Source organism: Idiotropiscis lumnitzeri, chromosome 6, assembly GCF_059441095.1.
Source record: "Idiotropiscis lumnitzeri isolate Australia: NSW breed Sydney's pygmy pipehorse chromosome 6, RoL_Ilum_1.0, whole genome shotgun sequence".
In the NCBI taxonomy this organism is placed as follows: Eukaryota; Metazoa; Chordata; class Actinopteri; order Syngnathiformes; family Syngnathidae; genus Idiotropiscis; species Idiotropiscis lumnitzeri.
The window spans coordinates 4,793,744-4,808,027 of record NC_142396.1 but is presented as its reverse complement, the minus strand read 5'-3'; the positions used below and the strand labels follow the sequence as shown (position 1 = coordinate 4,808,027).

At 41.3% G+C, this 14,284-nt stretch overlaps 1 protein-coding gene across 5 annotated transcripts in view; it reads left to right on the top strand.

Moving 5' to 3' along the window:
• The first annotated feature begins 5,085 nt into the window (after positions 1-5,085).
• Positions 5,086-14,284, top strand: part of magi2b (membrane associated guanylate kinase, WW and PDZ domain containing 2b) — a 101,719-nt gene continuing 92,520 nt past the window's right edge. For all 5 annotated transcript variants that reach the window (XM_088297973.1, XM_088297974.1, XM_088297971.1 and 2 more), the window contains exon 1: positions 5,086-5,701. In XM_088297973.1, the coding sequence (XP_088154099.1) occupies positions 5,404-5,701 (298 nt within the window). In that variant the 5' untranslated portion in view covers positions 5,086-5,403. The remainder of the gene's footprint in view (positions 5,702-14,284) is intronic.

The following is a 14,284-nucleotide window of genomic DNA, read 5'->3' as shown; positions in this document are numbered from 1 at the left end:
AGTTCCCTTTTGTTGACTTCGATGTTAGCTTCATGTACTAGATGTTGTTACCATCTAACCCAGAGTCCATTTTATTGAATTTTGGGAACTTTTTTTTTTTTTTTTTTTGCTTATGTTCCTTCTTGGGACAAAGTATGACCAACTCGCTCCACAGGCCAAATTCCCCTCTAACATACTGTGAGAGCCATTTTAACCTTTTCAGCCGGTTTGCATGTATGCTCAAGACCAAAAGCCTGTGAATGTGTGTGAGCCAGTGAGAATGTGCGTGCGTGTGTGTGAGAGAAAGAGAGAGTATGCACAATATCAAAACAAAGGGAAATTCATTCCTCTACGTGTCATCCTCCTTGATCAAAGTTGTATTTTTCTAAGCGACCAACGACGAGCAACATTCCCGATTGTAGGAAGAAGCTTTGAAAAGAAGGATGTCTTTGTAGCACACAACAAGCAGATGCGCACGTAGACGGTGTGCGGGGTTCACGGCCGAGATGTCTGTGATGGTTTCACGTTACATATCCCCCTTCTCATCCCCCCCTCCCAACGCACACAGCCTTCGATTTTCATTCGGATGGGGACACATCTGTGGACTAATATCCATGATTTTTTGCTAATAAAAGAGCTGCTGTGGTGAAACCATGGCAGCTTATGCAACAAACTCATCACATTGATTTTTCTTTTGTGGTCAAAGAGATCATATTTAATAGAATTGGAAATTCCAAGTTTGAGATGCAACTTATTTATATGTCAAATCATCTTTTCCCATTGCAAAGAATCTAAATGCCATTAGAAGCCTTCCCCTACCCTCCAAAAAAAGTAATGTTTCAAAAAAATAATCCATAATATTATAAAGACAATACAATACATAGAAGATAGAACTAAGAAAACAAAATAGAATGCTGCTTCTTCTGGTTTGCCCACCTCAGCCGTCTGGGTGCAATATAAGCCAGACGGATGTACTGTTGCTTGAGGTTTTACGAGTCCCGCTTGTGTTGTAGGCAGTCTTGCTTGGATGCAGCTGACAATCATTACTGCATGTCTCCTGCCTCAAACTCCTGAACAGGATTCATAATGCTCCATTGGGACGGCTCAACTCCTCCCGGCTCCTCAGTGCGGCAGTAATATTAATTCTATGCAGACGATAAAGAATGACTGTGAGTACTTTCGACACGTTGCAGCACCGTTTGTGTTTAGTCTGTTGCTGAAAGGGATAATGAACCGCGACAGCTGCTAATTAGCATTAGCATAAGATAGTAAAGGCACATGCTGTATTTATCGGTTTCATGATCAGCTGGGAATGGCTTTAAACATTTTTGCGTACAGCGCTCGTGTCTGGCATCTTCACTCGCTAGACAGTAAAAGAAAGAAATTGGATTGGGAGAAACAATAGCAGGGCTGGGTAGTTGGCGTGTTGCCATGGGGCTTATGAGGTCTGGCCTTAAAATATTAAAAGTCCAAAATAAATATAAAAAGCACGACAATGAGATAAAACCTAAAAAAATATATATCCTGGGTTTGCCGACCAAAAAAAAATAATTTAAATTTGTCTAATTTCCATTCAAAATAGTTGACCTTGACTTATTGATAGTTGACTTTTTTAATGTTTTTTTATCCAGGTTGTTGCATCTCTGGAGTATCTGCCTATCAAGTGTGAAGTTAACCGAGTATATCTTTTGGTTAAACGGTTAAAGAATCCAAAGTCTCCCTCCAGTGGCATAGAAAGTAAGTACACTTATATATAGTCGCCCAAGAAAAATTGTGATGACACTTTTCATAATGAAACCCTCCATTAGTTTCTCCAACAATACACGCTCAAAATGTGTTCATTAACTAACCTGTGCTAATTAATTATAATAATGTTATGCCAATTAGTTATCTCTATGGCGGTCGTCGAGTTGAATTCTTATATCCATGCTTATATTTATCCATATGGCACGAGAACAAGTAATCCAGAGAAACGGGTCGCAGCAGTGCCAAGGCCGTCTCACGCGCTCGGGCTAAGCCTTTGTGTGTTTAAGTACAATGATCAGGCATTATAACGGAGAGCTATTTTTAGGGCAACATTGTGTGATGTAAAAAGCTAAGTGCACAATCATTATGCTAAGCCCTTAATTCCTGCAAGGCAGATCAAACCTCTGGCGTATGATGCTTCATCAAAGCCAAGGTATGGATTTAAAGAGAAGAATAAGAGAGGGGAAAAAAAGGGACTGTGTGGATGACGTTAATGATGCTCTTCAAACAGCTACTGACCAGAGTCTGAATCCTGCAACTACCATCAGCTGAAACTCTCAAAAGTCTCTTAGTTTTATTTTATTTTATTTATTATTATTTATTTTTTTACAAATTATTTTCATCTCAAGAAGTGTCAAGTAATTAAATATTTTAACCAATTAATCGGAAAAAAACAATTGGTAATTAATTGCTATTAATCATATTTTTCAACTACTATTTTTTTTATGGAATATCTTGGAATGGATGTGAAATCACCAAATATGAAGTATATTTTAAATTTATTATTTTAAACATCAGCGAGCCCGGCATTAAAAAGTGATGCCTACAAAAGAGGTTTGTCATTCTCTGTTTGACTTGTTGTCAGAAGAGGATTTTTTATGTAATGATGAACAACAATGTTTGTCTATTCCAATTAGTTCCATTGCAGCGGAAGGACTAATGGCAGCGTTGCTCCATTAATCTGGTTTGCCAAGCGCTGAAAGAGCCCACTGATGAAAAAGGTCGGACAATATGTTTGCTTCTCACATTTTCCTCGGATTTTGGTGGTTTTGGAGTGGCTGGGATGGAATCATTGCATTTCTATTCATTTCAAAATAATAGATCATTTGCGACATGAGTGTTTTTGCAATACAAAAGTGCTCATGAAAGAAATGAAATTTTCTCACCACATCCAATGTATGTTGGCGTGAGCTGAGTTTCATTTTAGACAAAAGTAATGCTTTGCCGCAATCTTGTGGCAATTACGGTAACATGAAAATCTTTTGAGTGGCCTCAATTCCGCACAGATTTATGCTATTCGCAGGAGTTCACTGAATGTGGATGGCAGTTTTTATTTTATTTGTAATTTTTTAATTTTTTTTGGTGTCCAATGTTAGCCTCTAATTGCATTGTCATGTCAATCAAATCTTCCCGATGTCTTCACAATTAGCAGTGCTGCCTCCTCTACCTTAAACTATATTCGCAATGGAAATAAATTTAGTTCCTCACAGTTCTGGCCCTTCGATGACATCGGCATTCCTGCGTCCTCTGATTGGTTGGTCAGATCCACGACCCGATGAAACGAGCGCTACTACACATTTGATTGCATTTTCACTTTTGGGGGCAGCACTTTGACACAAAGTCACAGAATTACTCTTTGTGGATTCATTTGGTGGTGTGGCAGATGACACGATTAACTGAAGATTTCAGTTTGCGATTAAAAAAAAAAAAAAATCTACATTTCTTATTGTGCTTGTGATTTTTGCAGTGGTTTCCAACTTAGTACGGCGCAGCGCGCTTGCCAACATGATTAGATCACAAACTATTCCCCTTGGAGGATGAAAATTTCAAACACAAGCCCAACTTTCAAAAGGCTGCCAAGTCACTCAAAGGGAAAGCAGTTTACTTTGATATATTAAATATAAGAGACCCTGTGGACCTTCGTATCGTCTCGATTCTTCTCTTTTCCTCCCCCCACTTGACTGTGCATCACAGTTGTCTGCACTTGATCAAGAAGGAGCGGAATTGGGATCAATTGTAAAGACAATGTACAGGATCTCATTTGTGGCCACTCCAAAAAGTTTTCATGTTACCATAATTGCCGGCGGTTGCCACGAGATTGCAGCAAAGCATTACTTTTGTCTAAAATGAAACTCAGCTCACGGCAACATACGGTGGATGTGTTTGGATATGACTTTAATTTCTTACATGAGAGCTGTTGTACCTTAAAACACTCATGTCGCAAATGATCTATCATTTTGAAATGAATATAAATGCAAAGTATCCGCCGTTCCAGGCACCTCAAAATCACCAGAATTCGAGGAAAATGTGAGTTCTTCAATGGGATCTTTCAGCGCTTGGCAAACCAGATTAAGGAGGCAATACTGGCATTGTCCTTCCTGACTTATAATATTTATAATAATTCATATTTAAATACAAGTAGAAGTAATATTCAAGGAATGGATGGTTGGCAACGGATGGTGCATGGTTCGATTCCTGGCTGCGGCCTTCCTGTGTGGATTTTGCATGTTCTCCCCGTGTCTGAGTGGGTTTTCTCCGGGTACTCCGGTTTCCTCCCACATTCCAAAGACATGCAATGGTAGGTTAACTGAACACTCCAAATTGTGATTGTGAGCCCGAGTGGTTGTTTGTCTTTGTGTACCCTGCGATTGACTGGCGACCAATCCAGGATGTACCCCGCCTACTCCCCGATGACAGCTGGGATAGGCTCCAACACCCTCCGCGACCCGATGAGGAGAAGCGGTTCAGAAAATGGATGGATGGAAGTGGATAGCAAAGTATTAATGACAGTTTTGTTTGTTCGTTTTTTTTTTTAAAAAACGTCATCTGATGATGTTAAGTTACACCTTTTCACTCATTGGACTTTGTATCCATCAACAAATACCTAAATATGTACATGTATTATTTTTTTATTAGTAGTAGTTTCAGGAATAAAAAGATGATAAAAAAAAAATCTCTACAATGATAACATTCATCGTCATCATTAATACGCTAGTAGGTTCTCCATGGTATGTAGTACAATATTTGTTCATTTTACTACTACTGTACTACTACTAATAATAATATATATATATATGTAAAACCTCACATTGTGACTGTCCATTACTCATATTTTTTGTTATGACGAGTATTTTTAATGGCATTAAAATAAGATAATTATTGTTATTTGAAGCAAAAATAATGACAAAAAAAAAGACAAAAATGAAAACATTTGAGCACAGTTTGCTGCCTGTGGTGCGTTCACGGCTTCCTTCCTCCCTCCCAACTCGGCCCGGGGAAATGGGGGGGGGGCTGCCCCTAGCAAGCCGAGTAGTGGGGATGTTGTTCCCTCCCCTCCCCTCCCCTCCCTTTCACGACCCTCCCCTCCTCTTCCGACGACCGAACCAGAACCATTCATCTCTCCCCTCCTTCGGCTTTCACATCCGGGTTACGCGCCAGTGTTTGTCTCCTGCGTCTGTGTGTCTGGACCGTGGAATCATTTCGCCCCCCCCTCCTCCTCCCCAGCCGAAGCAAGGACCGCGACGTGCCGCAGCCTCTCGCCCGACTCGGCGCCTCGCAGAGCGTCTTCATGTCGCCCAGCTGCGGCGGGCATGAGGCGGTGGTGGCGGTGTTGGTGGTGGTGAGAGTAGCGAGAGTAGCCAGCCAGTCTGCGGTGAACCGAGTCGCCCCCTTTTAACGATGTCGAAAAGCCTCAAGAAGAAGAACCACTGGACCAATAAAGTCCACGAAGCGGTGATCAGCCGCGGCAAGGACGGCGAACTGGGCTTCGAGCTGAAGGGGGGCGCCGAGCTCGGCCAGTTCCCCCACTTGGGCGAGGTGAAGGCGGGGAAGGGGCTCGTCCAGAGCGGCAAACTGGCGGAGGATGAGCTGCTCCTGGAGGTCAACGACATGCCCGTCGCCGGCCTCACCAGCCGGGACGTGCTGGCCGTCATCAAGCACTGCAAGGATCCGGTTCGCTTCAAATGTGTCAAACAAGGTGAGTGAGCCAGTCGCGGCTGACGTATTTTCGTTGTGTGTGTTTGGAACGACGTGATTTAAGTCAGCTGCACACTTTTAGTCCATTATTGTATCGTGTCACCTTTAAGAGAATGCAACTGTGTACCCCGCCCGTCCGCCCCTCCGATCGGGGTCCCAAAGCCCAAACAGATGCTAGCTGGGCCTGTTTTGCGGCGCTCCAGAACCGGAACCAGTAGTAGTAACCGCGGTTGTGGGGCTCACAGTCGGGAGGGGGCGTGTCCGTCTCCGGCGTGCTGGTGACTTGCTGGAGGAGGCAGTCACTGACTTCTTCTGCTGCAAGCAAACAAACAGACAGACACACGACTGCCATTAAATGGTTGCAAACATCAAGCTGTCTAATTAGCAATGGGCCTGACTCGTATTGATTGCTGCTGCTGGAGTTAATGTGGCTTGAAGGAGCGAAATCCAGACTTGAACACAAACACTAACAGATAGGCAGGTGGATGGATACTAGATTGATGGAAAAATGGAGGGATAGGTGAATATATAAATGAAAAGATGGGTGGTTTTCAGTGCTGGGCGACAATCACGACAGAGGCGTGGGTTTTCTCCGGGTACGCGGGTTTCCTCCCGCATTCCGAAAACATGCATGGAAAAGTTGATGGATCACTCTAAATTACCCCTCGGCGTGAGCGTGAGCGCGGATGGTTGTTTGTCAATGAGTGCCCTGCGATTGGTCGACAAGCAGTCCAGGGTGTACCCCGCCGACTGCCCGAAGACAAACTGGGATAAAGTCCAGCACCCCCCCGGCGACCCTTATGAGAAGAAGCAAAACAGATAAAGGATGGATGGATGGATGGTTGTGAAAATGGAGGGATGGATGGATGCATTTATTCATGTCCAGATGGGCTCCCAAGCTGTCCTGAATGTGCAGAACTATTTTAATCGATCAAGATATGTGGAAGGCGAATGTTAAAAAAAAAGTGCATATTATTCTGGGAATATTTTCACGGAAAATGTGGAATAATGACAAATTTGCGAATGCTGAAAGTAAATGATGGACCAATGGGAAAAAAAAACGGTGTCTTTTGACAAGTTGAAAAATGGAGTCACCCAGATGAACGTGATGAAGAGTTTGACTTTGGATCGGAAATGATTACAAAGTTTTCCGCTGAATGTCTCGTTCCCTTGAATGTGCTGTTTGGAATTTTTGGAATGTGGAGTGATTTTTTTTTTTTAAGAATCATTTCAAGTTAGAACTGCTGCAAAAGGTCAAAAAGCAGGTGAAATAATCCAACATTATTTCGGCGGACCAAAATTCCGTCCCGTACTGTTTGGTTTGACGCTCTTCAGCCTTCCCACATTAAATCCCGCCCTGACACTGAGCATTCTTACGCTCGAGCAAGGCAGCACTTTTGTGTTGGCTGTCATCACATGACCCGGCGCTACCTAACGTTATAGCTGATGCGCGTATACTTCCGATAAATTATACCGGACTCCAAACAGGGCCTAAAGTGCGAGTCAGCGTTGGTCGTGGTGAAGATGTTTCTTCTGCTTTGGCATGAAAGCAGCATTCCGACAGCGTCTTGTTTTCTGGGACACGAGAAAAGCACAAATCAAACACTCGGGCCGGTTATTTTTGGAGCGAGCCGAGGATTTGCCTTCCCGGGCTGTTTGCGCCGCTCGCCTCCGTGTGATTGATTATTGAGTTGGAGCTGTTGACAGCGAGAGCGGCGTGCCGTGCTCGAAGGGGTTAAATGCTAAAGCATATCTAGCTCACGCCGGTTTATTTTCTCCTCTCCTTTTTGTAGCCGGTTAATCATGATGTGTTTATTGAACTGGCCTCCTCACACGCTCTGCGGTCGTCCTTTCGCTCGATGGTGCTGTCTCACTGGACGTTCCCTGAGGTACCCCTGATCACGACAAATATAAATAAACGGTCTCATGAAAATCACTTTTTGGACGGGGCCAGAAAAAAAATTGTGTTGTAACTTGCGACGCAACGAATGATTTGCGTAATCGGTTAATTATTTTGTCGATTAATCGGATTCAGACTCGGGTTAAACAAACGCGTTTTAATTTGTATTCCTATATTCAAAAGCATGACGCTATTTCGAATTGACTGCGCAGAAAATGCACAAATATAAATTGATTATTATTCCGCAGATGTTTTCAAATGTTTTTAATTGAGTCAACATAAACAAAAGTCGGCTTTCTGGAGGGGTACACAATACGGAAAATATTTGAGAGGCTGGAATCACAAACGTTTAGAAAACTTAATGCCTCGAAACAATCTATTATCAACATACTTATCAATTAATACTCGATTATGTGTTGCTTCTTCGATTAATCGTTGCACCTCTGGTCCAACCAAAAATTTGCCAAATTTGCAAAAAAAATGCAGTTGTCTGGAATTCGTATGTTCATTGATAATTATCAGCCATAATTTTAGTCCTTGGCATTTTCCAGGTTCCAATCCGTGAATAATTCACATCCTTGAAAATTTTTTGTCATCGCGTAAAGATGCGACAAGATGGCGGCAAAGTGCTTAAAATGAAGAGGATCATAAAGCATCAACATCACACCCCCCCCCGACCCGCCAGGCAAAATACTTCGGAATGTTCCTTATGATACAATCCCAAAAAAATAAACAATGTTAAAGTCGTACCTCAAAAAACTTTGCATTGCACCTCGGGCTAAAGTGTAGGAGGTCAGTTTAGCGCAGTTCCGGAGATTTAACTTCAACATTATTATTTTTTTTTACTGCCAAGAATTCTAGTGGAGGTGCCCTTGATCAAGACTCTCAGTTTGTGTCTTTTTGTCATGTTGCACGTGTAACGTAAGCTTGTAGAAATTGAGTTTTCCCCGTCAGCGATTGAGATTAATATGCTAAATATAACAGAAATGTAATTGAATGCCAAAATCATTCGAGTCATTATTTGATTGAAATATACAGGAGATCATAAATAACTTATATTGCAACACTTACATGTAATGTTTCTATTTTGAAATGAATGTTCATCATGATTGTGACATTTTTCAGTGTTTCTCATGTTTTGTCTCGTCGAATGTCTTTTAAATGCGGCGAGTAATGCGGGCAGTCATCCGTAACGTAACGTCGTGTTTGTTTATTTACTCTGCTTTTTCAATGCTTGTAATGTGAATATGTTATAAATTTAAAAAAAGCGGAAGGCAACCCCCCCCAAAAATTTTTCTAATAATGCTTGATGCGCCTTCATTAGTAAATATGGATGTTTTTATTCTTTAAAGGGGAAGTCAACCCCAAATTTTCATGACAATAATATGTTCGATGCGCCTTTACTCGTCTAAACACGACATTCCGATTTAAAATTGCATTTGTGGAATATGAGTTAAACGGCAAAATCCACCCCGTTTTTAGCGATCTCAGGGCGCGGCCATTTTGTCAATTTCTGTCGACTGAAAACAGGTGAGCTGAAGCTGAACTACGATTGGTCGTTAGAAAGCATACTAGAACATCAGAATTTTATTTGGGGTTAATCAAAGTCCGTTTCAATGTTGTTAGGTGGATGCCGACTCTCGTTTGACACGAGTTTCACTGTGATTGGTTTATTCCGAAGGAATGCCCGTCACATTATTTCAGTTCATTTTGACTTTTTATTTAGCGTCAGCGCAAACACGATCCGTTTACGATGAAGAAAGACAACAGAAATTGGAGGCTGATATTCCGAGATAGTAATACATGACCGAGAAACGATTAATCGATTCGATATAAAAAAAAATTATCGATTAATTCTGAAATCGATTAGTTGTTGATTTATAGATTGATCGTTACAACTCTAGAAATGTCGGCAATAAAAGCCAAAACAATCTCTCAGACTATTCGACGCTTAAGTCAAGTACAAACACCTGAAAAATCAACTCCAGTAAGGTAATGAAATATTTGTAATCTGGTACTTCCCAGCACTGCGCTACAGATGGAGACGATTGAAGATGAACAAAACCATACGATGACTGTTGCTTCTTTTAAAAGGGGATCATAAAAGTGGTTTATATTGCAGGGTTGTTCTCAAAAAAGGCGGTTTAAGTATATAATTGAATGGGGAAAAAAAATGACTTAAAACGGCCACCTCTCTCCTTCTGTTGTCACAAATAGCCACAGTGACAAAAATAAAATGGCAGCTATTTTGGGTTGTTTTTATTCCAATTATTCTTGGACCTTTCATTGCCTTTCATAGCTATCGCAACCTAGCGATGAGCAGTCGGAGACGCCCATCTGATCCGTGTCGCTTTCAAAGTGTGGGGGGGGGGGAATGGTAAACACATGGCAGATCATCCTTTTTTTTTTTTTTTTAATTTACATTTTGGCGTCACGGTTTCGTGAGGAGAATATGTGATGATTAGAGCGAAGAAATGATTTGATTTGAAAACGTTGGCATGGCCTGCAACGACTTACAGGGAGCCAGAGCCTAAAAATAGTGACGGATCACGCTTATTGAAATATCAGTTCAATAAAGTCCAATTATTACCGCATGTTTATGGAATGTTTTACTTCTCATTCGTGAAATCATATTTAAGCATCTAGAACATTGAATAAATGCAACTAGTGCTGTCCATTTACGTTGAGTACTTTTTCCTCACTAGTAAGACAACTTTGGCATACTTCTAGGACAACGACATGTGACGTGTTTTTATTTTAACGGGGCAGGATTGGTAACAAATAAATGACAACATCTCATACTCCAATGTTGTTAAAAGTTTGCTCTTCCGGGCCACATAAAATTAGGTCGCGGGCCAGATCTGGCCCCCGGGCCTTGCGTTTGACACCTTTGTGCGAGAGCTTAACTTGTACCATTTTATAATGTCACTAGTAGTGCTAGTACCATGTTTTGATACCCTTGATGTCCATTTTAAAGTCTGTTATTAATATTTCTCATTATCTTGACCAGAAATGCAATTCAGTGGACTAGTAGAATGACTAAAGCACACTCATAGTGCTGCTGTGTTTTACTAGTAGTGTTTGTTGTCACTTCTGCACACTAGCTGGACAATTTTGGCATATTAGTAGTACAACTATGTGCTACTAGTGAGGCATAGCTACTAGTTCACATTGTGTGATTTATGCCCACTAGTTGGGCCTTAGTTGTCGTGGCACTAGTATAGCACAGTAGATCCCGATTTCGATTCAATTTTTTTTTAATCTTTTTTATTTCAGAAAATCGATGCATATCTGAACCATTTAAATCTTTTTTTTTTTCGATTAATCGTTACATTGCTATAGTGCGGTAAGTCAAAAGTGGCTGTAGTGGAAAAAACGTTACTAGTAAGATATTTCTGTTTTACTTGTGTCTTGATTTGTTTTATGAACGAGGACAGAGAGTGTACTAGTACACGGACCCAAAGCTGGATATCAAAGATTTGAAAAAAAAAAAAATGCTTTCCATCGCCTTCCAAGGCTTTCTTGACATGATGGAGGCACAGATGGAATTGAAGGCAGGCCACCTCCCCTCCCTTTCACGTTTCACTCTGGTGATACGAAGCAGTGCCGGGAATCAGTGCAGAACATCCTGTCAGCTTTGCCGGTATTAATAACCCACCAAGCTATGCGAGGAAGATTTTATTTCATTAAAAAAAAAAAACTTAAATCGAAGCTTGAAGTGTCGCGGCTCGGCCCGGAGGATCAAGCTTGACATCTAAGCCAGCTTGCCAGCAAACAAACGTCCAACTGGTCCACTTGAGCGAATTGGGTCAGCGTAAGTGTCACTGCTGCTGGGATGACCGCCATGTACTTTGGAGATGGCGATGGCGTCACCGTGGGAGTTTTTTGGAAAGTGCGCAGGAAAAGGACAAAGACAATAAAGGCGGTCATCCCTAATGTAGTCTTGTATTGAGAATTTAATTTCAATTATGAAACGTGAACGGGTTTCATTTAAGATGTCTTATCATGTTCCACACACACTTACAATAAGCTGAAAATCTGCTATTCTAGCGAGACCTCGGATGTCCAAATATGGTCAATTTCATTTTTTTTCTTCCATACTATTGAGCAGTCCCCACATGTTATTTTTTTTTTTTGTGCATTGTTTACTAATTCAAAGTGCAGAATATAGCTCAAGGACACATCTATTAACTCTCTTGAACTGTCTCTGATGTCTCTTCCCTCACTCTCTGCGGAAGCCGTGGAGCATTTTGTCACCTCAAGATTAAAAGTCTGGATGTTTTTAAAAGAGGCTTTTTTTTGGTTGTTGTTATTGTTGCTAAAAAAAAAGGCTCACTGCAATGCTTGGGTGTGTAAGGAACTGGTGCGTGCAAATGAATTTCCCTAATTTACCCTGTTTAGTCAGCACATTGTTTCATTTAATTGCATCCCCTATGGTGCTTTGTATAAAAAAAATTAAAAAAAAGTGGGAATGGGGGGGATGTCACTACAGTCGTATTTTGAAAACTTTGATGTGGATGGCGGATGCAGCGACGTGTTTTAATCAAAGGCACCGTCATGCAGTCGCGTTTTTATTAGCATACTGAATAAGTGATTGAACATTATTTTTGGGTGGTGTTGTGTTGATATTCGTGGCCAATGGTATATGATAACATGAAATATACTGTGTTCCTTCGCCACTTTGCGCTTGTTGCGGAAAAATGAGTTGTTACAAAGAGATGAATTGCCTCGAAGGCTTGGTTACATACTCACGGAAACTCATACAAGGTGCGTGATTGGTTCTCGGGGAGCGAGCTCGACCAATGAGAGCACGAGTGGATTCATCCTGTGAGCTGATTGGCCGCAATGTCCCCGCATCTTCTCTCGACTGTCTCGTCCATGTTAACAAATTAATGGCACTTTTGAACGATGTTCTGTTCGGAAACTCGTAACGTTATTCAAATGTGCCGTGTAGTTAGTCAGAGTTGAGCCGGATAAGCAGATAATTAACAGCTGTGCTCATAAACTGCGAACGGACATGTACGTCTCGCTCAGCAGGACGAAACATCGGCAAATAAAATGTTAAAGTTCTTGTTAATATTTTAAAATTAAAACAACTTACCTTTACTAGAATCCTGCGTTGCAATTTAAAAATAACCGCCCCACAGACACAGACAAAACTTGCTTCAACATTAAAATGTACTTTTCAAACACTTTTTAAAAGCACACATAATAAACACATTGTATTTCAATGCAAGCATAAAAAAATCCATAACTAGCAATAAATTATCTGCATCCCTGATTTTTATGTTTTATATTTTTGTCATGCTCCAGATAATGTACAGCATACAAAATGTTCACTTCTGACAGCCACAAGCTTCTTTGCACGTCTCTGCATCTGCGGTTGAAGCTTCCCACCAGCAGAGGGCAGTAGCAGGTTAATCTGATGGCCCTCAGAACCTCCAGAACAATTTTGACCTTCTGCTGCCTGTCTAGACACAATTCAGTCCGTCTAGAAAAATCAAAACGTGTTCATGTCGTAGTTAAAGAGATGATGTGAACTCAGATAACCCTAATCTTTTTTTCCTGCTTATTTTTGGCCAAATTCAACAAAAGCAATACAATTTACAAAAAAAAAAAAAATTAGTCACAACCAAAAGTAAAGTAGATTAAACTCTTTACAAAGGAATGTTCCTTCTTCCTTTTTATTTTTTGCCTTTTCCTAGCAGAGAACAAACAGACATCCCCATATTGCCGCAGCCGTCGACATAACTTTAACAGTTGCTTGTCCCTCCTGGACGAACCTGCATCGATGGACAGAATCTCGACGGAGGGTGTGCGACAATTGGAAATTCAACTCATTCCCCGTCATCAAATTGAAAACTTTAAATGTGAAACACAATAAGCTTCGTGGTCTCCTTAATGATATTAGATCGACACGACTATCACATCGTGTTCTTCTGTGAAGTTTTCCACTCAACTCGTTAAGAGCTAAGCTATCGCCCGCCCTTCCGGACGTTATCTGCTGACTGTCACGTCCGAGCTCATGTAATTGATGAAGGGAAGAAAGGAGCTGACGGGTCAGTACAGTAGAACGGAATTCAAGTCGTTGGCGTTTGGGCTCAGAAGCGTGAACGGGGGTCTTAATCTCGACGGGCAGACTTGATTAGACTATCTGGACGAGAGCAGCTCAATGAAGCGTCGCAGAGTAGAATCATTATGGCTCTCCTTCAGCCATAATTTAGTTTCTTTCGCCAGCATCACAGCCTCATTCCTTGACTGATTTTGGGCTCAATATGACAGCTGTACGGTAGAAAATGATCTTTTGTTTGTTTTTCCAATTCTTTCGCCATCTTAGTATTTTGTGTGTTTTTCAGAGCAAATCTTTTGGGGAACTACTGCTTCTTTGATTTGCTTCTTTCAACAACGTACTACACGTATGTTTCATGCAGATTTACTCATATTTTTGGGCCAAAATAGAAAACATGAAAAAGAAACACAGCCGTCCCAACCAACAGAAGTTGAACAGATCATTTTGCGTGAACAAAACAGTTGCTTCTTCCACTTCTTTTGCCGGGGTAGTGGCCCAATTTTTCTTCAACTTTGGTCACATTTGGATCCAAATCAACCAATCTCAGTTTCAGAAATAGCCATCTGTACACACACACACACACACACACACACACACACACACACACACAGAGA